Source organism: Pelecanus crispus, chromosome W (assembly GCF_030463565.1).
Source record: "Pelecanus crispus isolate bPelCri1 chromosome W, bPelCri1.pri, whole genome shotgun sequence".
In the NCBI taxonomy this organism is placed as follows: Eukaryota; Metazoa; Chordata; class Aves; order Pelecaniformes; family Pelecanidae; genus Pelecanus; species Pelecanus crispus.
The window spans coordinates 13,928,659-13,955,231 of NC_134675.1; the positions used below are offsets into that span (position 1 = coordinate 13,928,659).

At 43.4% G+C, this 26,573-nt stretch overlaps 1 protein-coding gene across 2 annotated transcripts in view; it reads left to right on the top strand.

Moving 5' to 3' along the window:
- Positions 1-15,921: 15,921 nt before the first annotated feature.
- The window catches only part of LOC142596537 (SWI/SNF-related matrix-associated actin-dependent regulator of chromatin subfamily A member 2-like), a 167,443-nt gene continuing 156,791 nt past the window's right edge, over positions 15,922-26,573 (top strand). For both annotated transcript variants that reach the window (XM_075725690.1, XM_075725692.1), the window contains exons 1-2: positions 15,922-16,146; positions 22,665-22,788. In XM_075725690.1, coding sequence (XP_075581805.1) covers positions 15,922-16,146; positions 22,665-22,788 — 349 coding nt within the window. The remainder of the gene's footprint in view (positions 16,147-22,664; positions 22,789-26,573) is intronic.

Below are 26,573 nucleotides of genomic sequence, written 5' to 3' on the forward strand. Positions count from 1 at the left end.
TATTGATTATGTAAGGATGTATCATGCCTACTTTCACTCCTTAAAAAATATGCCTGCTGGCTTCAAGGATTATTATGTGCCTTCCATTCCTTTCTGCCGTGTACAACTTCAATTTCTCCAAAAATATTTATATTTTCCAGTGGGTGAAGAGAAAAAAGTTTTGATCTAGCATTTCTGGAATAATCATAATGTAAATCTCTAATAAGAATAAAAAACCCACCAACCTTCTTCCTGATTTGCAAGTCAGCTGCACCAACAGAGAGAAGGAGGAGGAAGCAGGGAATGGTTTGTATGTGTATCTATCAATCTATTTGTGTGTATGTGTAATTTAAAAAAAAAAAAAATTGAAAAATTAAGATAAGAATAATCGTCTGCTTTTGTAATCCCTTGGTATTGCGTCTGAAGTGAGCGTTTAGCGTTTAAAAGGCTCCAGGCAAAGCAGTCTAAACAGAAATAAATCCCAGAAGCAACAGCCTCTTCAGGAGCAGCTCAGCAGCTATAATGGAGCTGGGAGTTGGTCTTGTCTTTTTTTAAAATTTTTTTTTCCCCCCCTGCATTGATTGATTGATCTGTAGTTTAGTAGCTCTAAACAGAGTGTGTTGGGAGGGAGATTATAATCTTCCAGCCTTTTGAGCAGAAGGGTTAGATTTATTGCATGCAGCTGAATGTTGCACTTTGAAATCCATTGCCTTCTGTCTTGGGGAAGGGGAGAAAAAATGCTGCACTTTGAGTGTTTTGTAATGGCATTGTTGTCTTCTATTGCAAAGAATTAAGTAGATGTGGCTGAGGAAAGAGAAGTGGAGTGGAAAGAGCTGTGTGTGAGGAGCGGTGTTACTTGTTAGAGCAGTAGCATTAACTAGTAATGCCAAGGAGGCCGTGAGCTGGATAATATCCCTGTTTGACTGCCCCAAACATGTGAACGCGCGGGAGAACGTTTGGGGGACGGGGGATTCACTAACCAAGGCTGCAGCTCCTGTTGCCTTTCATTTTAGTATCTTTCAATCTCTGGTTTTAATTGTACAGTCAAGTCACTCCTGCTGTAAAAATGTGATTAATTTCCTAAAATAGCTTCTCTCATTCCCTTTTTTCTGGGGAAAAAAAGCAAGTGTCGTCCCCCCCTCCCCCCGCACCTTGCAGTAGTCCGAGGAACAAAGAGTGGCATAAAACATGCGCTTACAAATTTATAATTGTCTTCCATGCAATTTGCGTGTTGTTTCCGGTATGTATGGAAAATCTGCATTTTTTGGGGGGAGTACATATACGCTTATATTAATATAGATGCAAGTTCTTTGTAAAGATGTGATTCTCATCATCCTGTTGGGAGAGGGGTCTTGTTCTTTGCACACACACACAAAAAAAAAAAGGCGGGTTGTGTGTTTTTGGTGTGTGTTATTGTTTTGTTTTGGTTTTTTTTCCCCTCCCCCTCTCGGTGGTTAAGAGGAGGTAAGGAGAAAATGGGGCTTTCGGGAGTGTTCCAGTTTGTTACTGTGTGCTGAGTAAACCTGGAGAAGGAGAGCAGTTACAGCCTGTCTCTATTTCTGGAGAGAGAAAGGCAGTGTTTTGTGGTAGCTGAGAGTGTGTGTTTGGTTTTTTTTGTTTGTTTGTTTTGTTTGTGTGTGTGTGTTTTTTGTGGTGGTGTGTTTGGTTTTTTTTTTTTCTTTCTTTCTTCCCCCTGCGTATGCGCTCAGCAGCAGAGAATCGGGAAGTCACAGCAGCCAAATACAGACTTACACATTTATGGATGCGTTTGATTGGTGTGACATGACGGAAGAAGAGGAGGAGAGAGAGGCCTAGCTTTGCCATGAAACATGCTTCCTGTCCATGCATCTGGCTCTTAATCCAAGTTGTGTGTGCTTAGATCTCGCTTTTGGGTGTCACTTCATCAAGGTAACCCACCAGGAAAAGCAGCGTGGCCATTGCTTTGTAGAGTGAGAGAAGAAAGCAGGACTGGCTCTTTCAAAATCGATTTTGAGATCCTCTTGATTGGGGCTAAAACTTCCTAGGAAGGAAATATAGTTCTGCTAAATGTACTTGCATGTCACTTGTGTGTTTGTGGATGGAGGTGCTGGGGTGTGTTACAAAGTCGAGGCCTGTACATTCCCTGGCAATTCCAGGAAATTCATGTTGGGGTTTTAAAAGAAAAAGCTTACTGTTTAATGAAGACAATCAGAATGGGAAACTTGCGATCTCTAATGAGCCAGTCTCTTTGTGCATAGGGGGGAAGGGAGTGATTGAGTTTGGATCCTTTTTTTAATTATTATTTTAATGTTTTTCATATGAAGTTTGTATGTAGATAAAACAAGTGGTACTTCCCCTGACCACATTTAAGGAAGCCCTTTATATTTGCTAGGGGAAGAATGGAGTTTATAAATTTGTCTTTTCATGCCCAAACAAAATTTAAGATTAAGGAGAAACAAAATATACACAATGGAAAAAAGTATTTTTTTTAACCTGTAATTGGAATCAGATTTTTTAAAAAGATATTCTAAAGAATCAGACTTTTAAAAAATATTTTTAAAGTGAGTGTAAATACTATTCAGTAAATACTGTGCTGTAACCTCAGTATGACTAAATAGCTTACATTGGAGTTGATTTTTTTTTCCTTTATATTTGCTGTTTATTTTGGATTTTGATGTTCAAATCTTTTTGATGTCCAACATTTCCAAACATTAGATGAACTCCATTCTTCCTAAGAAGGTCTTTGAATATTTTAGACAGGTAAGTAATTGGCTGAAGAGTCGAAGATATATGGTGTGGGGTTTTTTTGTTTTGTTTTTTTTTGGTTTTTAACTGTAGCAAACTAAATCTTTTGTTTTCTGTTTCAATGATATGGAACCCATGTCATTTACAGCATTGTTCCATTTGCCACCTTTCCTGTATATTTAGATCTTTCTTTGATGTTACTCACATCTAACCATAACCCCTGAGATTGAGGCAATAAATGTTACAACAAAATTTTCTTCCATTAGTATTATGAGAGTTATATGTCAAAGCTGACAGCCTTTTCTGTGTGAGTCAGTGTATTGTTATACAATTCATTTGTATATGGCCCTTCTTTCTAAAAAGGGAATTTTAATTTAGCAGCAAATGAGACCATTTTTACAAATAATTGCAATGCTCATTATTTTTTGTTTCCTACTGCAATTGATCTCCATATATAGAGTGTCCTTGACATCTGCCTCTTCTGTGCTCCTTCATTTCAGTTTTTCAATTCAGATTTGATCCTCTAGTGAGAGTAATAAATGGAAAATTACAACATGAAGATCATTTGCCATGAAAATGGAAGCAAGTAGAAGCTTATGCCTTATTTGCACAGCTTTGATAGTTTGCAAATATATAGGATAATAAGATTGAGATTCAAAAAGAATTTGTCAGACACCCCCCCCCCCCCAACTATCACTTTTTGTATAAGCATCTCTTTCTCACTGCTTCCCCTTGATCCCTAACCAGTCAACAAAGTCATGAGTGAGTCTTCTGTCCCCTAAAAGTAGAGTAAAATCTGCACATGTAGCAATGAATAGTGCTACTCCAAGTGTAGACTTGATTTTTAGGCACCGGTAGAATGTTGTTGAATATTGATATGTGGTGAAGAAGTAGTTCCTTATACTCTTAACTCCAACTATCTACTTCAGTCTTTTCCTGAAGGTTATTGCCTTCTGTAGCAAAGCTGTTAAAAGGGATCATATACACATGCCTCAACTTCTTCAGTGAAAAATTTGATAACATTGCTTATGCTCATCTTCTATGGGCACTGACTCTTGATGACTTCCCTTGGGATGGCTGTAGTAGATCCAGCCCCTAGCTGTTAGCTGCTCTTTTCTTGGTGCTGATTTTTGTTATATTTAATAACTTAGGCTGTAATTTACAGTGCTTCAGAAACTGCTTCATGAGAAACCAAAACAACTAGACAGTAGGGATGAGCTTCTACAAGAGGATTGGGAAAGAGTTGGAGGTGGGGACTACTAGAACTATCCAAAAGTAAACCATCTGTTTTACAAAAAGAGCCTTATGTTACTTGACCTCCATGCTGAAATGTCTGTGATGCAGGTACGCAACCCATTCTACTCGCTCTGCTGTGGGTGAGGATGGTGATATCTGACAGAGGGCTGGAGAAAAAGCTGGGGCAGTGTACAGAGCTTGTTTGTCTCTGTCCTAAGCATCTGGATAAAGAACTGAGGTGATGTATTTCTGATTCTATGGTTTGTATGCAAAACTGCAAGTTGCCCCCCAAGAGTGAACTTCTATGAGTTCAACTCCTGTTATGTAAATTGATTAATACTAGTTTGTCAGTTGAAGATCTCTCATTTTTACTGGTTTTATATTGTTTCATATACACTTTGTATTCATTGATTGGATTGTTGTTTGACCCAGGAATGGCAATAATTAGGTCCTGATAAATGTTATCTAACAAATGGTGGTTTGATGGGGATCTAAAATGCAAAACACTGACTTATTAGTTACTTGTTCTAATTATAGTGAGCTGTCTTCCTATTATCAGTTCTTAAACTTCCAGAATCTTAGTTTTGGTTATAGTTAGTAAATCAAGCCTATATCATGAAACATTCATAGTGTCATTCAGTATTTTTCATGAAGTAAGAAAGGTGGCCCCAAGCTTTCCTGTTCACAGTTAACAGTGTGTTGTGATTTAATAATCTATATATATTTTTTTAAAAGCACCTGTGGATTGTAACTTCAGTTGGAGGGAGGAGGTGGACTGTAATTATTTTCATGTAGATTGAAAGATAAGGGAATGTGATCTGCACAGTAACATGCTATCAGCATGCAGCTGAAGCTTGGGTCTATATTGGCTTTTCATCAGATCTAAATGGTGCAGTTTACTTGTTTTTCAATATTATATTGTCCTGGTTTCAGCTGGGATAGAGTTAATTTTCTTCCTAGTAGCAGGCATAGTGCTGTGTTTTGGATTTAGGATGAGAATAATGTTGATAACACGCTGATGTTTTAGTTGTTGCTAGGTAGTGCTTATGCTGGTCAAGGACTTTTTAGCTTCCCATGCTCTGCCAGGTGCACAAGAAGCTGGGAGGGGGCACAGCCAGAATAGTTGATCCAAACTGACCAAAGGGCTATTCCATACCATATGACATCATGCTCAGTATATAAACTGGGGGGGGGTTGGCCGGGGAGCAGCGATCGCTGCTCGGGAACTGTCTGGGTATCGGTCGTCGGGTGGTGAGCAATTGCATTGTGCATCACTTGCTTTGTGTATTACTATTATTATATTCTTATTATTACTACTACTATTTTACTTTATTTCAATTATTAAACTGTTCTTATCTCAACCCAGGAGTGTTTTTCACTCTTACTCCTCCGATTCTCTCCCAGGGCATGGGGAGTGAGTGAGCGGCTGCGTGGTGCTTAGTTGCTGGCTGGGGCTAAACCACGACAGTCCTTTTTGGCACCCACCGTGGGGCCCGGAGGGTTTGAGATAACAACAGATTAACTAGAGTGTGTTAAGGAATCTGTTAACAGTTGCCGGTCACATCATCTGATCTGCACCATGCTCCTTTTTTTGCTGTACATGTTAAAGATTGGTGTTGGTTTTTGCAGTTTGTTGTGGTCTGCAGTGATTAGTGATGTTTTGCCTGGGAGATTTGTTATTAAAACACTGACCTTGAGCATTATTTGGTATCTTGGGTTTGTACTGAAGCCATTACTGTACATTGGGTATCACCTTATGGAGAGGATTAGCAATTATACCTCTTCCTCTGAGAGGTTTTTTGTGGAGGAAATACAGAACAGTACCTTCACTACCTTCTTCTATGATGTTTCCTCCTTCATTACAATAACTTTTCAGTATCTTGAACATCCTTGGGAACTTAAGATACATCTATTGCTATTTCTTGGGAATACTGTTTCGGTTTTGATGAAGGTTAGTGAACAATTTAAGAATATCATCCAGATATCTGCCCAAAGGCTGGATAGATATGAGTGGCAAGGTGTGTGGGATAGTATGGGCAAGTACCTAGGGCAGTGGGCACCTCCCGTGTTTTGGAACTTCACCCCTGAACAAGTGCAGAATCCTGAAGAACTAGTAAAGTATTTGGAAAAAGTATGTTGTCACCCTGGCAACTCCAGAGAGACACAAATCATTGCAACATGCTGGGGGCTGGCCCATGCATATTGAGCCCTGTTCAACACTAATCAGTACCCTCAAGGGAAAGAGAGGGTCTCTGGATCTGATGACAAGACAACAAGCACTGCGGCTACTCCAACCCCTGCCACAGGCACTGTGACTACTTCAACCCCAGTGACAGGCACCGTGGCTAAAATAGAGAACCAACCCACGCCGGTATCAGTTGCCCCTATACAGAAGAAAAAATACACAAGAAAATCAGCTCGTTTAGTAAGGGATGAAGATGAACCAGGGCCATCACGAGAACCAAAGGAGGAAGAACCCATAAATGACATGGTAACTACTCGATCCCTATCCCTGAGGGAGCTGCGACATATGCAAAAAGATTTCGGTCGTCATCCAGGCGAGCACATCGTCACCTGGCTGCTCCGATGCTGGGATAACGGGGCCAGTAGCCTGGATTTAGAGGGTAAGGAAGCCAAGCAGCGGGGATCCCTTTCTAGGGAAGGGGGCATTGACAAAGCAATTGGAAAAGGGGGAAAAACGCTCAGCTTCTGGAGGCGACTTCTGTCAAGCGTGAAGGAAAGGTACCCCTTCAAGGAGGATGTTATATACCGTCCAAGCAAATGGACCACCATAGAGAAGGGTATCCAGTAAGTGAGGGAATTAGGCGTGCTGGAGGTGATTTATAGTGACCTGAATGATGAGCAGTTACCCAAAGATCCACATGAAGTCAGGTGCACACAACCCATGTGGTGGAAGGTGGTATAGAGCACACCAACATTGTATGCCAACTCGTTGGCAATACTGGCCTGGAAAGGTGAAGAGGCACCAACGGTGGATGAAGTGGCAAGCTGACTCCGGAAATACGAAGGAAGTATCTCTCTTCGGCTGTGTAAGAACTGTCCCAAGAGTTCCAACAACTCAGAGAGGATCTGCCCTACTCCCTGCCTGTATAGACCAGTGTCTCAGCCATTAGGAGTCAACGTCCCTATGCTCAAGAGAGAGGATATAGAGGATACACACCACGGGGAACCCTGTGGTTTTACCTGCGTGTTCACGGAGAGGACATGTGGATTTTCCATCTCACTTCCTCCTTGACGCTAGAGGCACGGGTGTGTGAGTTGCAAGGAAAAACTATTACAAAAGGCGGTTCTCCCAGGAAAACTGCAGCTCCAGTTTCCAGGGAGCAGTTCCCCAGACAGAGTAAGAGGGCTGATTTTAGTTCTGATGTTAATGAAGAGACTCCTGACTCAGTGTACAAGAAGTGAGTAACGGATAATATGACCAGGACTAGAGGGGCCCTGCCTCCAGCCAGGTGGAGGAAAGGGACAACAGGGTTTACTGGCCTGTGTGGATTTGATGGCCTGGCACATCAGACCCACAGGAGTAGAAGGCTCTAGTGGACACCTGTGCACAGTGTACCCCAGTGCCATCGAGCTATACAGGGGCAGAACCCATTTGTATTTCTGGAGTGACAGGGGGATCCCAACAGCTAACTGTACTGGAAGCTGAAGTGAGCCTAACTGGGAATGAGTGGCAGAAGCACCACATTGTGACTGGCCCAAATGCTCCGTGCATCCTTGGCATAGATTACCTCAGGAGGGGGTATTTCAAGGACCCAAAAGGGTACCGGTGGGCTTTTGGTATAGCTGCTTTGGAGACAGAGGAAATTAAACAGCTGTCCACCTTGCCCGGTCTCTCAGAGGACCCTTCCATTGTGGGGTTGCTGAGGGTCGAAGAACAACAGGTGCCGATCACTACCACAACAGTGCACCGGTGGCAATATCGTACCAACCAAGACTCTCTGATTCCCATCCATAACCTGATTCGTCGCCTGGAGAGCCAGGGAGTGATCAGCAAGACTCGCTCACCCTTTAACAGTCCCATATGGCCAGTGCAAAAGTCTAATGGGGAGTGGAGACTAACAGTGGACTATCGTAGCCTGAACGAAGTTACACCGCTGCTGAGTGCTGCCGTGCCAGACATGCTAGAACTTCAATATGAACTGCAGTCAAAGGCAGCCAAGTGGTGTGCCACAATTGACATCGCTAATGCGTGTTTCTCAATGCCTTTGGCAGCAGAGTGCAGGCCACAGTTTGCTTTTACCTGGAGGGGTGTTCAGTACACCTGGAATCGACTGCCCCAGGGGTGGAAGCACAGCCCCACCATTTGCCATGGACTGATCCAGACAGCACTGGAACAGGGTGAAGCTCCTGAACATCTGCAGTGTATTGATGACATCATCGTGTGGGGCAACACAGCAGAAGAAGTTTTTGAGAAGGGAAAGAAAATAGTCCAAATCCTTCTGAAGGCCAGGTTTTGCCATAAAACAAAGTAAGGTCAAGGGACCTGCACAGGAGATCCAGTTCTTAGGAATAAAATGGCAAGGTGGACATCGTCAGATCCCAATGGATGTGATCAACAAAATAACAGCTATGTCCCCACCAACTAGCAAAAAAGAAACACAAGCTTTCTTAGGCATTGTGGGTTTTTGGAGAATGCATATTCCAAATTACAGTCTGATTGTAAGCCCTCTCTATCAAGTGACCCGGAAGAAGAATGATTTCAAATGGGGCCCCGAGCAACAACAAGCCTTTGAACAAATTAAATGTGAGATAGTTCATGCAGTAGCCCTTGGGCCGGTGCGGGCAGGGCAGGATATTAAAAATGTGCTCTACACCGCAGCCGGGGAGAATGGCCCTACCTGGAGCCTCTGGCAGAAAGCACGAGGGGAGACTCGAGGTCGACCCCTAGTGTTTTGGAGTCGGGGATACAGAGGATACAAAGCCCGCTATACTCCAACTGAGAAGGAGATACTGGCAGCATATGAAGGGGTTTGAGCTGCTTCGGAAGTTGTCGGTACTGAAGCACAGCTCCTGCTGGCCCCCCGACTGCTGGTGCTGGGCTGGATGTTCAAAGGGAGGGTCCCCTCTACACATCATGCAACTGATGCTACGTGGAGTAAGTGGGTTGCACTAATCACACAACGGGCTCGAATAGGAAACCCCAGTCGCCCAGGAATCTTGGAAGTGATCATGGACTGGCCAGAAGGCAAAAACTTCACAATATCACCAGAGGAGGAGGTGATGTGTGCTGAAGAGGCCCCACTGTATAATAAATTGCCAGAAAATGAGAAGCAATATGCCTTATTCACTGATGGATCCTGTCATCTTGTGGGAAAGCATCGGAGGTGGAAAGCTGCTGTATGGAGTCCTATACGACAAGTCGCAGAAACTGCTGAAGGAGAAGAGGAGTCGAGTCGTTTGCAGAGGTGAAAGCCATCCAGCTGGCTTTAGATATTGCTGAAAGAGAAAAGTGGCCAGTCCTTTATACTGGCTCATGGATGGTGGCAAATGCCCTGTGGGGGTGGTTACAGCAATGGAAGCAGAGCAACTGGCAGCGCAGAGGCAGACCCATCTGGGCTGCCGCATTGTGGCAAGGTATCTCTGCCCGGGTAGAGAATCTGGTTGTGAAAGTTCGTCATGTAGATGCTCACGTACCCAAGAGTCAGGCCCCTGAAGAACATCAAAACAACCAGCAGGTGGATCAGGCTGCTAAGATTGAAGTGGCTCAGGTGGATTTGGACTGGCAACATAAGGGTGAATTATTTATAGCTCTGTGAACCCATGATGCCTCAGGCCATCAAGGAAGGGATGCAACATATAAATGGGCCCGTGATCGAGGGGTGGACTTAACTATGGACAGTATTGCACAGGTTATTCATGAATGTGAAACATGCGCTGCAATCAAGCAAGCTAAGCGGTTCAAGCCCCTCTGGTATAGTGAACAATGGCTGAAATATCAATATGGGGAGGCCTGGCAGATCTTCCCAGATCAACCTGGACTTTGCAACTGATAAGATTCTAAAGGGCGGGGGAGGAGGAGGATCCTGGACACCAGACTGGAAGAGGTGCAGGAATTGATAGAGCTATACAAACCCATGAAAGAATGTGCAGGGGGAAGGGGGAGCAGGGAGGAACAAAAAGGGGGGGTAGGCAGAATGGGGTATAAAAGGGGCTAATCGAGTGTAAAATGGGGCTGGTCAATATTCTTGTCTGGCTGAGCCCTGTGCCTGATCACTGTGCCTGATCACTGTAGTCAGTCCTACCTTCTTATATCTACTTACTAAATCCTTTCTTAACTATCTTCCTGCGTAATTTCACTCTCTATCCTGTGTGTATGTGTGTGCAAGGACTAAGTGCCAGCTACTAGTGAGACCTATGTCTGTGTATGTGAGTGCTTGGGGGGCGGGGCGTGAGTGTCTGCATCTTCCCCAAAACTGGGGTGCATGTGTACCCCAGGGATCAATACTGGATCCAGTCCTGTCATCTAGACCAGATGATCTCCCAAGGTCCCTTCTAACCTCAACTATTCTGTGATTCTTATTTACAAAATTCAGGATAATACAAGAAAATAAATATAAAAATGATTGACTGTTATGTGACTTTTTTTTGTATTTAAATATTTACTTAAGGATATTCCTGATTAGGTCTATGCAATCATAACATCAAGTGAAACACACAAATGATAAGACTGCTTTAGAGTGAACACAGCTGTAATTCACTTGAGGGGTTTGCCAAGTGTTGCAAACCATGAGAACACAGCTTAAGTGGCTTATACAATGCTAAGAGCCCAGAAAATGAATTATAGGCCTTTAACTTGCTGGAGAACCAACTACTATTTTTTTAGTTACTTGTACTTAACAAAAATTGAGACAGGCTACAAATTAGAATTGGTCTGCTTTTCTAGCTTTTTGAAAACTCTTATTAGTGTCTAACAGTTGGAATTTCTAGTCTACTAAAATCAGTGTATTGTAACACAAATGCCATCCTTTTATAAAACTGCTGGTCAGTTGCTGCCAACAGGCTTAGTCCTGTTTCTTGGTACTTCTCCCTCCCTCTCTCCCTCCATCCCAGTGACACCAATTCCACATGTCTGATAACACAGTAATTTCATTATCTGAGGAGCTAAACCAGCAGAAAACTAATGCCACAAAAAGTAATTTTCTGCTGATTTGGGTTCCTGAACTGACTTGCTGTAGGGTCAGATGTGTGCCAGGACAAGGGAGGAGGTAGTAACACCCCCTTTAGTAGCAACTGGCCATTAGACAGGCTTAGTCTGCTTCTTTTACTTGACTTTGAGAGCAGTTTTATAATAAGGGTACCTGCCCAGGGTCACTTATCCCATAATAATAATGCAATAAAAACCAAAGCTTTTAAAACAACATTTGACTATCATATTTTGATTTCTATCAAAAATTTCCCTGACCTTTCAAAAATAATTGAGTGTAGAGTTGCAATGACATCAGCCGGCTCCCTCAGTACTTGTGGGTGCATTCCTGTCAGGGCCCATGGACTTGTGTATGTCTAATTTTTTATATGTTTCCCTAACTTCATCCTCCTCTACTGAGGGTAAGTCTTCCTTACTCTAGAGTTTCCCCCTGGTCTCAGGGGCCTAGGATTCCTAAAGACTGGTCTTAACAGCAAAGGCTGAGGTGAAGGCGGCGATGAGCACCTCAGCCTTTTTCATGTCCCCTTGCCCACACCAGCCCCCTTGCCCACATTTTCCTTAGCTTTCCTTTTGCTGCTGTTATAGCTATAGAAGTTCTCCTTGCTGCCCTTCATGTCCCTTGACAGATTCAACTCCAGACAAGCTTTGGCTTTCCTAACCCCATGCCTGCATGCTCACACAGTGTCTCTGTATTCCTCCTGAGTCACCTGACCCTGCTTCCACCTCCTGTATGCTTCCTTTTTATGTTTGAGTTTAGTCAGGAGCTCCTTGTACATCCATGCAGGCAGTACATTCTGCTGGCTTTGCATGTTTTCCTGCTCATCAGGATGGACCATTCTTGAGTTCGGAAGAGGTGATACTTGAATATCTACCAGCTGCTATATTTTTCAACATAGTGATTTTTGTCTTATAAAACTTCCTTTTGCTCTGTCTCATCTGTCATACAGCTGAACTGCTAGGCCCCTTCTAAGAAGCTTTGACATGATATATAAATTTCTAATTTTAAAACGTGATTCCTTTTGTTGGTGATGCAGTGGGATTGTGGGGTGCTAATCAGCCCCTGTGGTGTTCTGCTGTGATTTTTTTTTTTTTTTTTAAACACAAAAGCATCAGAGGTATCAGCATGTCTTACCCTGCAAGGAAATGGGATCCCAAGGTAGTTAATTTTAATTGAGTTCAACCCTTTTTCTAATTTGTTTACTTGAGTCAGAATAGAGATGTAACTAATAAAACATAACAAAAGGGAGTTTATAAACAGAACCTAGTAAACATTTTTGGTCCTGATAGAACATGTAGGTAAGTGGGGGAATACCCAAATAAGGTCTTGATGCAATTGCATTTTGCTTGCTTGAAGTATTGGGTCTGTTGGGTAAATGCTGTTTTACTTGTGACAGGAACAAGGTTGGTAGTTCTGTAAACCTGACATTCCTTGTTTGCAAGCAAATGGGGCAACCAGCAGTAATGTCCATCCTACTTTCCTACTCCATTACGTCTTGTCAGTGGGCCTCTTCTCTGCTTTGGTGGGAATTCTGGGAGGGTACATTGTGTTAAGTGATGTTAGGAGCAGGCCAGCTGCTCCAGCTCAGGTCTCCCTCCTGCCCAGCTGCTGGAGCACAGCCCAGGGACCCTGGGTCTCTGCCCAGGCTGAGGGATGAGGCTACCACTTTCCCATTTGCAGGTTCAACCAGTAGCAAAGCTGAGCATGTATCCTAGAAAAACACACACAGGCACAGGACACCGACATGGCCAGTCACACAGGCTGCCACAGACAAGGCACCGCCTTCAACAGCACCTACATACAGGACCCACATAAACCAAACATAGACAGCCAAATCCCCTTCCTCCTCTTCAACTGGTAGAGATAGGAGGTCACTAGTGAAGACCCACACGCAACACTCTCTAGATTGACAAGCACACACACATTCGGGGATCCCTCGAGTACCAGTGTGGCCCCTCTGCCTACCCGATACCCATGCCTGGATTCCACGCCCTCTTATCTGCTTCACGGGTCCCCTACTCACCAGCTAGTCCAGCTTGATGCTTGCTAGCAAATATGCATGCACTCACACACTCATCCCACAGGCGCTCCACATTCGTAAGTCCTCCTGGGCATAGCATGGACCCTTACTTGTCTGATACCCCAGCCTGGACCTAAGTCCCCCATCCCCTGGCACTATTTACCAACTAGTCCAGCTTGAAGTTTGCTAGTGAATACACAGTATCACAGAATGGTTGAGGTTGGAAGGGACCTCTGGAGGTCCAACCCCCCTGCTCAAGCAGGGCCACCTAGAGCCAGTTGCCCAGGATCATGTACATACAGCCTTTGAATATCTCCAAGGGTGGAGACTCCACAACCTCTCTGGGCAACCTGTTCCAGTGCTCAGTCACCCTCACAGTAAAAAAGTGGTTCCTGATGTTCACATGGAACCTCCTGTGTTTCAGCTTCTGCCCATTGCCTCTTGCCCTGTCGCTGGGCACCACTGAAAAGAGCTCCATCTTCTTTGCACCCTTCCTTCAGGTATTTATACACATTAATAAGACCCCCCCCCCCCCCCCGAGCCTTCTCTTCTCTAGGCTGAACAGTCCCAGCTCTCTCAGCCGTTCCTCATAGGAGAGATGCTCCAGTCCCTTCACCATCTTTGTGGCCCTTTGCTGGACTCTCTCCAGTATGTCCATGTTTCCCTTGTACTAGGGGAGCCCAGAACTGGACACAGAACTCCATGTGTGGCTTCACCAGTGCTGAGGAGAGGGGAAGGATCACCTCCCTCGACCTGCTGGCAACACTCCTATTAATGCAGCCCAGGATGCCATTAGCCTTGTTGGCTGCAAACCTCTGGCATATCAGCCACTTCTCACAGTTTTGTTTCATCTGCAAACTTGCTGAGCTTATACTCTGACTGTACTGGTTTTGGCTGGGATAGACTTAATTTTCTTCATAGTAGCTAGTATGGGGCTATATTTTGGATTTGTGCTGAAAACAGTGTTGGTAAGACACTGATGTTTTCATTATTGCTGAGCAGTGCTTACACAGAGTCAAGGCCTTTCTGCTTCTCACACTGCCCTGCCAGCAAGTAGGCTGGGGGTGCACAAGAAGTTGGGAGGGACACAGCTGGGACAGCTGACCCCAACTGACCAAAGGGATATTCCATACCATATGATGTCATGCTTAGCAATAAAAGCTGGGGGAAGAAGGAGGAAGGGGGGGATGTTCGGAGTGATGGTGTTTGTCTTCCCAAGTAACTGTTACACATGATGGAGCCCTGCTTTCCTGGAAATGGCTAAATATCCGCCTGCTGATGGGACATAGTGAATAAATTCCTTATTCGCTTTGTTTGCGCATGCAGCTTTTGATTTACCTATTAAATTGTCTTTATCTCAACCTACAAGTTTTATCACTTTTGCCCTTCCAATTCTCTCCCCCATCCCACTGTGGGGGGAGTGAGCAAGCAGCTGTGTGGTGCTTCGCTGCCTACTGTGGTTAAGCCGCGACAGTCTTTTTTGGTGCCCAATATGGGGCTCAAAGGGTTTGAGATAATGACAGATTTGATTGGAGTTTGCTAGCTGATTTTATAGACTATCATCCTGATCATTAATGAAGATGTTAAATAGGATCAGACCTAGTATTGACCCCTGGGGTACACCACTAGTCACTGGCCTCGAACTAGTCTTGGTGCCACTGATCACCACCCTCTGGGCCCGTCCCTTCAGCCAATTTTCAGTCTACCTCGCTGTCTGCTCATCCAGCCCATACTTCATCAGTTTCTCCATGAGGATCTCATGGGAGGCAGTGTCAAAAACCTTACTAAAGTGTACATAGAGTATATCCACTGCTTTCCCCTCATCTACTAAGCCAGTCATTTCATCATAGTCATTTCACCTCCCCTTGATGAATCCACACTGTCTACTCCGGATCAACTTCTTGTCTTTAATGTACCTGGAAATGGTTCCCAGAATTAGTTGCTGCATCACTTTCCTAGGGATTGGAGGTGAGGCTGGCTAGCCTGTAGTTCTCTGGGTCTTCCTTCTTGAAGATACAAGTGATGACATTTACTTTCCTCCAGTCCTCAAGCACCTCTCCCAATCGTCTTGATTGTTCAAAGATTATTGGGAGTGGCCTCATGATGACATCAGCTAGCTCCCTCAGCACTTGTGGGTGCATCCCATCAGGGCCCATGGGCTTGTGTACATCCAGTTTGCTTAAGAATTCCCTGACCTGATCCTCTTCCTTGCTCCAGCCTTTCCCTGTGGTCTCTGGGACCTGGGATTCCTGAAGGCTGGTCTTGCTAGTAAAGACTGAGGCGTAGAAGGTGTTCAGTACCTCAGCCTGTCCTGTGTCACCATGGTGGAGCAGATATCCACACTGCAGCCCATGGAGGACCCCACGCTGGAGCAGTTGGCTAATCCCTGAAGGAATTGCATCCTGTGGAGAGCTCACGCTGGAACAGATTTTCCTGAAGGAATTGTGTCCCATGAAGAGGACCCATGCTGGAGCAGGGGAAAAGTGTGAGGAGGAAGGACAGGCAGAGAGAAACTGTTACTACTGACTGTAAACCCCCATTCCCCATCCCCCCTGCACTGCTGGCAGGGAGGGGTAGAGAAGTTGAGAGTGAAGTTGAGCCTGGGAAAAGGAGGGATGGGGAAAGGTGCTGTTTTAATTTTTTTGTCTTCGTTTCTCACAATCCAAATGCTCTCCAGTATAGTTTTTTTTCCTGGCTATATTCCACTGTCCCTAATGACACATGGAAATTCTGTTTTATTTATTTTTTTCTTTTCAATAGAGCTATTCTGTTAATTGAAAAGGAGACAGAAAATAGATGTCTACACCAGTGGACCCTGGCACAATGCCTCATCCTGGTCCTTCCCCAGGGCCAGGTCCTTCACCTGGACCAATTCTAGGACCTAGCCCAGGACCAGGGCCATCTCCTGGCTCAGTACACAGCATGATGGGGCTGAGTCCTGGACCGCCCAGTGTCCCACATCCTATGCCGACAATGGGGTCTACTGATTACCTGCAGGAGGGCATGCACCAACGGCATAAGGTAATTTTGTTTTTAATAAATGAGATTTTTTTCCTAGACTTCTCTCCATTGATTAAAAAGCATACTTTACTACATTTAGACCTGCAAAACAAGCTATTGTACTTCATACATCACCTGCAAAACTGCAGCTACACTTTGATTGCATCTTTATTACTAAAGATGGTGTACATATCGGATCAAACAGAGCTTCTTTGTTTTTAATAGACCAGTTTGAACTACAGTGCTAGCAATTATGCAAATCTTAACTTGTAAACTGCACATTTCAATAAAATAGGCCTTGCTACAGAATAAAATTGAAGTGCTACAAGACCATTCTAGTAGTAATTTTTTGTAGTTAAACCTACATGTTAGATCTTTTAAGCTTCTTTTTCAAAATCTGTTTGGAACTATTCTTTTTCCATATTATATTTTTTGGGGTGACTTTTTTTTTTCATGAACATTTATTTTTATTATTATCTCTTAAAAGGCTTAAATATTTGTTTCATCTTCCATGTTGATTTAAAAATTATTGTCAAATTAATTTACATAGGCTCCATCTCATTAAGGAATTTAAAACTATTTAATTTAAAGCATGTGAATAATCTGACTTGAGTGCTTGTCATGGTTAAATTTACATGTGTGCTTACACAATCAATTTCCTCTGCTATGAGGAAATATGTCTGAAATTTTCTTTTTTAAGACATTCTCTTACTAATTCTCATCTTTTATTTAATTATGAAGTAAATTTATGGTAACTTCACTTTTACAGGTGTTTTACCTTCATAAATATGCAATAACTGCTTACAGAAGCAAGATATCATTTCAAAACCTTTTGGTGATTATCATTGGTGTCACTTGGAATTGTTGTTCTTATTGCTATAAGCATATAGAGAAATTTTCAAATTAAAATAAAAATTAACCATTTATTTATTTACTTTTAAAACATTTTTGAACTCTTTCTGAAATGGGAACTTCTTCAGCTTGTCTTTTTCACATATGGCTCAATCTTAGTTATTAAAACTGACTGTCATGTCCAGTCCATAAGGACATGACACTGGTTGTCATCTACAGTATGAAAAAACACATCATTAAAACTTTTGATAATGCAAATACGTCTAAGGTAGAGGGGAGCCATGGTCCCAAGTTGTATTGAACTGCTGAAATCATCATCTTTGAGAGGTTGGTACATTCAATACTTGAATTTTATGCACATGAATCTTGAAGCATCAAGTTAGTTTAGTTGTTAGCCTCAAGTTGCGCCAGGGGAGGTTTAGATTGGATATTAGGAAAAATTTCTTCACTTGAAAGGGTTATCAAGCATTGGAACAGGTTGCCCAGGGAAGTGGTTGAGTCACCATCCCTGAAAGTATTTAAAAGACATGCAGACTGTGGCGCTTAGGGACATGGTTTAGTGGTGGACTTGGCAGTGTTAGGTTAACAGTTGGACTCGATGATCTTAAGGGACTTTTCCAACCTAAATGATTCTATGATTTTATGATTCTATGATAATAGACATTTGCAATTGCCATTTCCTTGTTTGTGGGGTCAGTGACAGCCCAAGATGCCAGCATTCTGGTGAATACCAAAAACTCGGTAGGCAATTTGGGTTTACATTCTTCAATTGTCTCTCTCTTGAGAGATTCCTGAACTGCATAAGAGAGGAAGCACCTGGAATTCTGCAGTAGAACAGCTGAATACTCAATACAGTAAGTGTAACTTCTACATCTGGCTTCACCTTGTGCATTCATCAGGAGCTGTATGCTATGTCAGCAATGGAAACAAATACATACCACAGAGATTTTATAGAAATTTTAGGAGCATCTTGGAGAAGTTCTGTGTACCAGAGTAAAAGTTATGCCTTTGAGATACTTCAAGGCTTCTTTTAAAATTTACCATGACCATAGAGTCCAGATAGTTGATCTAAAGGTGACCAATCAGTATAGCTAGAATAAAATTACTTCCCCTTCTCTCTACTGATTTTGCAAATGAGGCTAAGACTGTAACTACACAAGTATTTGTTTTAGCAGCACTGTTGGCTTAAACAGCCTTGTTCTCCTCCAGGCTGCCAGTTAATTTGTTGTAGTATACCTGTATGTGTGCATGACTAAAGTAGACAAAATATGCTCTGATTCATGCAGATATTTGTAGGATGGACATATTTGTGCATATATATGCAATGGGATATGATTCTCACTTTTTGTCCTGGTTTTGGCTGGGATAGAGTTAATTTTCTTCCTAGTAGCAGGCATAGTGCTGTGTTTTGGATTTAGTAGGAGAAGAATGTTGATAACACACTGATGTTTTTAGTTGTTGCTAAGTACTGCTTATGCTAGTCAAGGACTTTTCAGCTTCCCATGCTCTGCCAGGTGCAGAAGAAACTGGGAGGGGGCACAGCCAGAATAGTTGATCCAAACTGACCAAAGGGCTATTCCATACCATATGACGTCGTGCTCAGTATATAAACTGGGGGGGGTTGGCCGGGGGGCAGCGATCGCTGCTCGGGAACTGTCTGGGTATTGGTCGGCGGGTGGTGAGCAATTGCATTGTGCATCACTTGCTTTGTATATTATTATTATTATATTGTTACTATTATTATTACTATTTTACTTTCTTTCAATTATTAAATTGTTCTTATCTCAACCCAGGAGTGTTTCTCACTCTTACTCCTCCAATTCTCTCCCCCATGCCATCGGGGTAGGGGGAGTGAGCGAGCGGCTGTGTGGTGCTTAGTTGCTGGCTGGGGCTAAACCACAACACTTTTAAAATTTACAAACTAACCAGTACAGTACCTTCATTCTGTATTGAATACTTGACTAACTTACAGAGAATAATATAATGCATACAGAATTTGAAAGAATCCAAAGTATGCAGAAGTATATGAAAAAACTGCTTGATATAAAGGGTTGCTAAATCCTGTAATAGGGTAGGGGTTTGCCATTGCTCTGTCTCCAGGTGTAGCCGGTCATGACAGTGAGCGTGTGTTCCTAGTAGGCACATATGCACACAATACACATATGCATACAGCTGCACAGATCAACACCAACAGAAAACACTGCACTTGCAAGTACAACCAGCACCAACAGCTTCATCCTGTTCTGCTCTCTAGCTGATCAGGATGAAAGACTGTTAGTGGAAAATATATACGATACAGATCCTTCCAGGAGCTGGGCTCACGACCCATTAGCTGGCCCCTGGATCCCCTGGTCTTCCAGTTGCTGGCACCTTGGCATGCAAGCCCTCAAGACTTGCAACCTCATTCCAGTTACAGGTACTTGTCTTGCCCCCCCCACCCCCACACACACAGACACACACACTATAGATCCTTGCAATAACTGGCCATAGACACTCAGTCTATTCAGTAGCTGGTTTTTGGATCCCCTGGTTTCCCAGTTGCCTCACAGACACACACACATGCAAATAGATCTCTCAGATAACTGGTCCAGACCTATGGCCTTACGGGTAGCTGACCCCCATACCCCATCATCTTTCCAGTAGCTGGCTTGGACCTCCTGGTTCTTCTAGTAGCCAACTCTCAGACCCTGTAGTCTCTCCAGACTTATCTGGCCCAGGCTTATACCCTGGCTCCCAAACCTCTTATCCTACTTACTGGCTAGTTTGGCTTGATATATGTTAGCAATCACACACTGACATACATACCCACACAATAAGCATGCACTCCAGTCTCTCCAGTTGCTGGTACCACAGACACACAGACTCTTATGACTTGTGGTTCCCCACTCCAATTGCTGGCACTTAGACCTCCATACACACACACATGCACACAGAGTTAAGAGCCCCCTCACCCAGGGTGTGAGTTTAATGACAAGACAGGACAGACTGTGCTGACCAAGTGCAAGGCATGGTCAGACAAATGCACTCACCAGACCTGTTTACATGTGACCGGCCCCTTTTATCCCCTTATACCTCTATTTTCCCCACTCTTGTTCATCCCCAAATCGCCTAGATCCCTCCCTTTCCCTGCCTTTGGTTCCTCCTCTAAACATTCCATAATAAGTCTTGCACGATTCCAAAATGTTCTTCCTGGCATCCCATAATGAGTCCCATACCCTAGCAGGCAGTAACCCCCTTCGGTCTGTAGGTGCTTGGGAGAGCTGCTCCCGTTGACTCATTGGGTGGGTTTCACACTGGAGCTGAGGCTCTCCTTGGGACAGCCCTGGGAGGAGCTGGGGCAGGGGCTCTGTCTCTGATTAGGTTATTGGGGTTCCTTCCACCTGACATTGTGCCTGTGCTACTTTGTGTTTACAGAGATTTGCTTTTAATAGCATAATCTAACATTAAGTTGGCATTAATAAATCATATAGTTCCCATACTTAATAACAATTATGTGAAAATTAAATACTATATATTCAAATAACCAGAAAATATGTACACAGGAAAATTTACTGTTGATTTATAGAATATAGTTAGGCCAGAAAGAATAAACTAACTTTTTCTCACTAATTTTTGGAATAAACTTTAGTCCATCAATCACATTGTCAGCAGCATCAGGATGTCAACAGCATCAGGAAATCTCCTGAATCCTGAATATTCTTCCTGAATATTTGGAAGCTGGGAGGATAGAAGAGGGGAGCATTGCTATATGTTTGCCCTGATCTTATTATTCCTGGGTATTCACCTCTGGTCCCTTCTGGAGACAGAAGAAAGGAAAAGATGGTCTTGGTCTGAAGTGGTATAGCTGTTCTTATGCACCAACTGGCCATATATTTTTTAACTATATATATTTATTAACCAGAACAACGGTATTTTCCATAGATCTTACTTGAGGGACAGAAAGAGAACTGTGCACTCTATGATCTCTCTTCCTGTTTGCTCATAACCAGAAGTATAATCCCTTGTTTTGTTTTGGTTTTTTTTTTATTTATGTGTGGTGGGTTAGCCTTGGCTAGCAGCCAAGTGCTCACCCAGCTGCTCACTCACTCCCTCTCCTCAACAGGACAGGGGGAGAAAATAGGATGAAAAAGCTTGTGAGGTGAGATAAAGACAGGGAGATAGTTTACCAATTACTGTCACGGACAAAACAGACTTGACTTGGGGAAAATGAATTTAGTATATTTATTTATTAAAATAGATTTGGATAGTGAGAAACAAAGACAAAAAAAAAAGCATGGTGTCCTCCATGGGCTGCAGGGGAATACCTGCTCTGGCGCCTGGGGCACCTCCTCCCTCTCCTTCTCTGACCTTGGTGTTTGCACTGCTGTTTCTCACTCTTCTCTCCCCCCCACCGGCCTTTCCAGCATTTGGCTCAGCTCTGGCCTGCAGTGGAACTATTGCTGAGCTGGCTGGAACTGGCTGTGTCAGACACAGGGCAGCCCCTTACCTCTTATCCCTTTTCTCACAGAGGTCACCCCTGCAGTCCTGCCCCCTCCCACTATCAAAGCCTTGCCATGTATACCATAAGTGATTGCTAGCTGTAGAAAAATTAGTATGATGTCACAAGTAGGATTTTTACTTGAAGTAAAAATATACCAATAAGAAATTGATTCCTTTAATGGAATCTTTGTGTTTTGTCGTGGTTTAGCCCCAGCCAGCAACTAAGCACCACGCAGCCGCTCGCTCACTCCCCCTACCCCGATGGGATGGGGGAGAGAATCGGAGGAGTAAGAGTGAGAAACACTCCTGGGCTGAGATAAGAACAGTTTAATAATTGAAAGAAAGTAAGATAGTAATGATAATAATAACAATATAATAATGATAATAATAATAATATACAAAGCAAGTGATGCACAATGCAATTGCTCACCACCTGCAGACCGATACCCAGACAGTTCCCGAGCAGCAATCGCTGCTCCCTGGCCAACCCCCCCCCCCCCCCCCCCCAGTTTATATACTGAGCACGACGTCATATGGTATGGAATAGCCCTTTGGTCAGTTTGGATCAACTATTCTGGCTGTGCCCCCTCCCAGTTTCTTGTGCACCTGGCAGAGCATGGGAAGCTGAAAAGTCCTTGACTGGCATAAGCAGTACTTAGCAACAACTAAAAACATCAGCATGTTATCAACATTCTTCTCCTACTAAATCCAAAACACAGCACTATGCCTGCTGCTAGGAAGAAAATTAACTCTATCCCAGCCGAAACCAGGACATGTTTGCAGGGAAACAGCATTTGGGACATTCCAGTATAGTGGCAACTGAAAGGCAAAAGGTCGGGTTAATAATTTGGCCTAAGCCACAGGCTGTGCTTTTCTAAGTTGGTCTGCATTACACTGCTTTGTTATATAAGGTCAATACAGTTCATTTGTTTCTGTTTGGACAATTTTCCTCCAGTTTGTAGTACTTGATATTGTCCAAACAGCTCATAAGGAATCAGGAAAAGAAAAGGAAGCAGCAGGAAGGGGGATAATCATTCTCATGTTGTGCTCTGCTTTCCAAAAATCTGATTCCAGGGATAGAGTCCCATTGTATTTACTTATAATAGGTAGTATGAGAAGTTTATATGCTTCTTAATATACTTGTGCAAATTTTTATTTTATGTCCCTTTGATTTTTTTTTTTAGTGGATATATTTTTTTTTTTTACAGCCTACTGATGGCTTGCATGAAAAAGGAATGGTTGAAGATGTTCATTGTAGCTCTATGAAGAGTATGCGACCTCCTCACCCTGGAATGGGCCCACCTCAGAGTCCAATGGACCAACATAATCAAGGTTTATACATATTATGCATGCAATATGATTTTTGGAGCCCTTTTGTGCTACAGGAAGTCACAAGTTCCTTGGAACAAGTTTCTTATATTTCCTCTGTGCTCTGTTTGGAAAAGATAAATTGTGATATTGAGGGGAGTAGAGGAATAATTTAATTATCTTGCTCTTTGGAGTGTTCATCAACCATGTACTGAAAAAAAGGGGTAATGTAAGGGCTTGGGTAAGGTTATAATCTGTGGCCTGGGTAACTTTCTACGCTCTTCAGCAAATCACTAAAGTCCATTATAGATTTCAGTTCCCATTTTTAAAACAGTTTTCTTCTTTTCTATGTCAGTATTGTAAACATAAGTGCATTAAAGAGTTTGATTGGTTTGAATCCTATAATGAAGGAATCACAAGAGAGAAGTCAAACCATCCTGGAGTAGCCTTATTTAATATCTGCCATGTTTGGTCAAGTACTGTTCGTAGGTTTTACCAAAAAATTGTGCCCAACAACAGAAACAAAATAGAAGCTAATTTCATCATATGTCTTCTTCGTGTCCTTTAGTTCACAAGGTAAAAGGAAACATATTCTATAAGCAGCTCAGTATGTTGAAGATTTAACTGACAACACCTACTTTCATTAATTAGTTTAGCAGATAAGGTTCTGTATATTGCATAACTAGTTATACTGCAGCAATGCCTAAAGACCCTGACTAGAACTAGGAGCCCTGTTTTACCAGTCCCTGTACAAATCTGTTAAGAGATGGTCATTTTTTTGGATGTGTTTTTGTGTTTGTTAGATTGGATAAGACAAATGGTGGGAAGGGAAAACAGGTATAGATTAGCAGAATGTCTTTGCTTGAACCGCTGTGTGACTCTGAGTGGGCTGTGACTGGGATCCTGGTCGATACTTATTCCTGTACCTTGAGCATTGGAAAGTACTGTTTTTCAGTTACACCTTTCACTACCGGCTAAGTAAAATAGAACTGACTTTTGAAGGTACAAATTCTCCACTAGATTAAAGTGTTTTTCCGCTGATTTCAGTGGAATTCAAGTATGCTCATCTAAGAGCAAAATTTTTCCTGAGTATGTATTCAGAGACAGTTTTGCTTGTAACAAATGTTTCCTAAAATGAACAGAATGTTTACTCTGAAAATGAAAACTGGTTCAATTTAAACATAACGTGCTAATAATACAGTACAATACTTAGCACCGTGGGTCACGGCTCATGCGTGGGACTTCTCTGTGCTACAATACAACTAATAAGCAGTAATAACAGGTACAACTGTCTATATAATAGACATGTACAGTGCTTGGCTTGCTTCTGCATAGCATTCTATTTCAGAAGAAAAGTAGCACTAAGCAAAATGGATATAACCCATATTAAACGGACTAAAACTTGTTAAGTGATAGCTTATAAAAATAACTAAATAGTGAATCATCAACCAGTTGGGGACATTTCTAGTTGGTCTTGCGGGAATCTGAATATATTTGTCATAAGGCTGAGGTACTTAACGCCTTCTTTGCCTCTGTGTTTAATAGCCAGACCAGTCATCCCCAGGGTACTCAGCCCTCTGAGCTGGAAGACAGGGACGGGGACCAGAATGGAGCCCTCATAATCCAGGAGGAAGCAGTTAACGACCTGCTACGCCACCTGGATGCTCACAAGTCTATGGGGCCGGATGGGATCCACCCGAGAGTATTGAGGGAGCTGGCAGAGGAGCTTTCCAAGCCACTCTCCATCATCTATCAGCAGTCCTGGTTAACAGGGGAGGTCCCTGATGACTGGAGGCTTGCCAATGTGATGCCCATCTACAAGAAGGGCCAGAAGGAGGACCCGGGGAACTACAGGCCTGTCAGCCTGACCTCGGTGCCGGGAAAGATTATGGAGAGGTTCATATTGAGTGAACTCAACAGGCAAGTGCAGATCAACCAGGGGATCAGGCCCAGCCAGCATGGGTTCATGAAAGGCAGGTCCTGCTTGACCACCCTGATCTCCTTCTATGAACTGGTGACCCGCCTGGTGGATGATGGAAAGGCTGTGGACGTCATCTACTTGGACTTTATCAAAGCCTTTGACACAGTCTCCCATAACATTCTCCTTGGGAAGCTGGCGGCTCATGGCTTGGACAGGCGTAGTCTTCCCTGGGTAAAAAACTGGTTGGGTGGCCGAGCCCAGAGAGTAGTGGTGAATGGAGTTAAGTCCAGTTGGCAGCCGGTCATGAGCGGTGTTCCCCAGGGCTCCGTTTTAGGGCCAGCCTTGTTTAATATCTTTATCAATGATCTGGATGAGGGGATTGAGTGCACCCTCAGTAAGTTTGCAGACGACACCCAACTGGGTGGGAGTGTCGATCTGCTCGAGGGTAGGATGGCCCTGCAGAGGGACCTGGACAGGCTGGATCGATGGGCTGAGGCCAACTGTATGAGGTTCAACAAGGCCAAGTGCCGGGTCCTGCACTTGGGTCACAACAACCCCATGCAATGCTATAGGCTTGGGGAAGAGTGGCTGGAAAGCTGCCTGGCTGAAAAGGACCTGGGGGTGTTGGTCGACAGCTGGCTGAACATGAGCCAGCAGTGTGCCCAGGTGGCCAAGAAGGCCAACAGCATCCTGGCTTATATCAGGAATGCTGTGGCCAGCAGGAGCAGGGAGGTGATTGTCCCCCTGCACTCGGCAGTGGTGAGGCCGCACCTGGGATACTGTGTCCAGTTTTGGGCCCCTCACTACAAGAAAGACATTGAGGTGCTGGAGCGTGTCCAGAGAAGGGCAACAAAGCTGGTGAAGGGTCTAGAGAGCAAGTCTTATGAGGAGCGGCTGAGGGAACTGGGATTGTTTAGTCTGGAGAAGAGGAGGCTGAGGGGAGACCTTATCGCTCTCTACAACTACCTGAAAGGAGGTTGTAGTGAGGTGGGTGTTGGTCTCTTCTCCCAAGTAGTTAGTGATAGGACGAGAGGAAATGGACTCAAGCTGCACCAGGGGAGGTTTAGATTGGATATTAGGAAAAATTTCTTCATGGAAAGTGTAGTCAAGCATTGGAACAGGCTGCCCAGAGAGGTGGTGGAGTCACCATCCCTGGAAGTGTTCAAAAAACGGGTAGATGTGGCACTTCGGGACATGGTTTAGTCTAGTCTACCCTTAATTGGTTTAGTGTGGACTTGGTAATATTAGGTTAATGGTTGGACTGGATGATCTTAAAGGTCTTTTCCAACCTAAATGATTCTATGATTCTATAAACTCATTGCTGGTAGAATTTGCAGATAACAGTGGTGTAGCAGTAAATAACAAAATGAACAAATTGATTATATATGCTGATCAAGATCATAGAAAGATACCAATGAACTGAAACAAACCAAAAAGCCCTCTTGTATTTTCATGGAATTTGGAACTAAATAAGTGCAATTATTGTGATACAGCAGTGAAACCCACTCCAATTACAATGTTTGAAGTGCTCTGTTCACAGTTGATAGAAGAACTTGAAATGCAAAGATAAGCACTGCAGGGTTTTTAAGGCTCTGGGACTTAATCTCTATACATTTTTAATCACAAAGCAGTATTTGCTGAGCTTTTTACAATAAAGCTACCCAAATTTAGGTTAATATAGAGTTCACCAAGTTACTGCTTCTTCACAGATAATATTGATATTTACTGTCCCTACTGTTCTTAAACTTAGCTGCACTTTCCTTTCTGATCCTTTCAGCCTTTTAAAGATGAGAAAAATCTATTTGGTCATCTTATCCATATGTCTGCCAGTGGAAGACTACCTCTCAGCAGTATATTTCTCCAGTCCTAATTTTGAATGAATTGCATG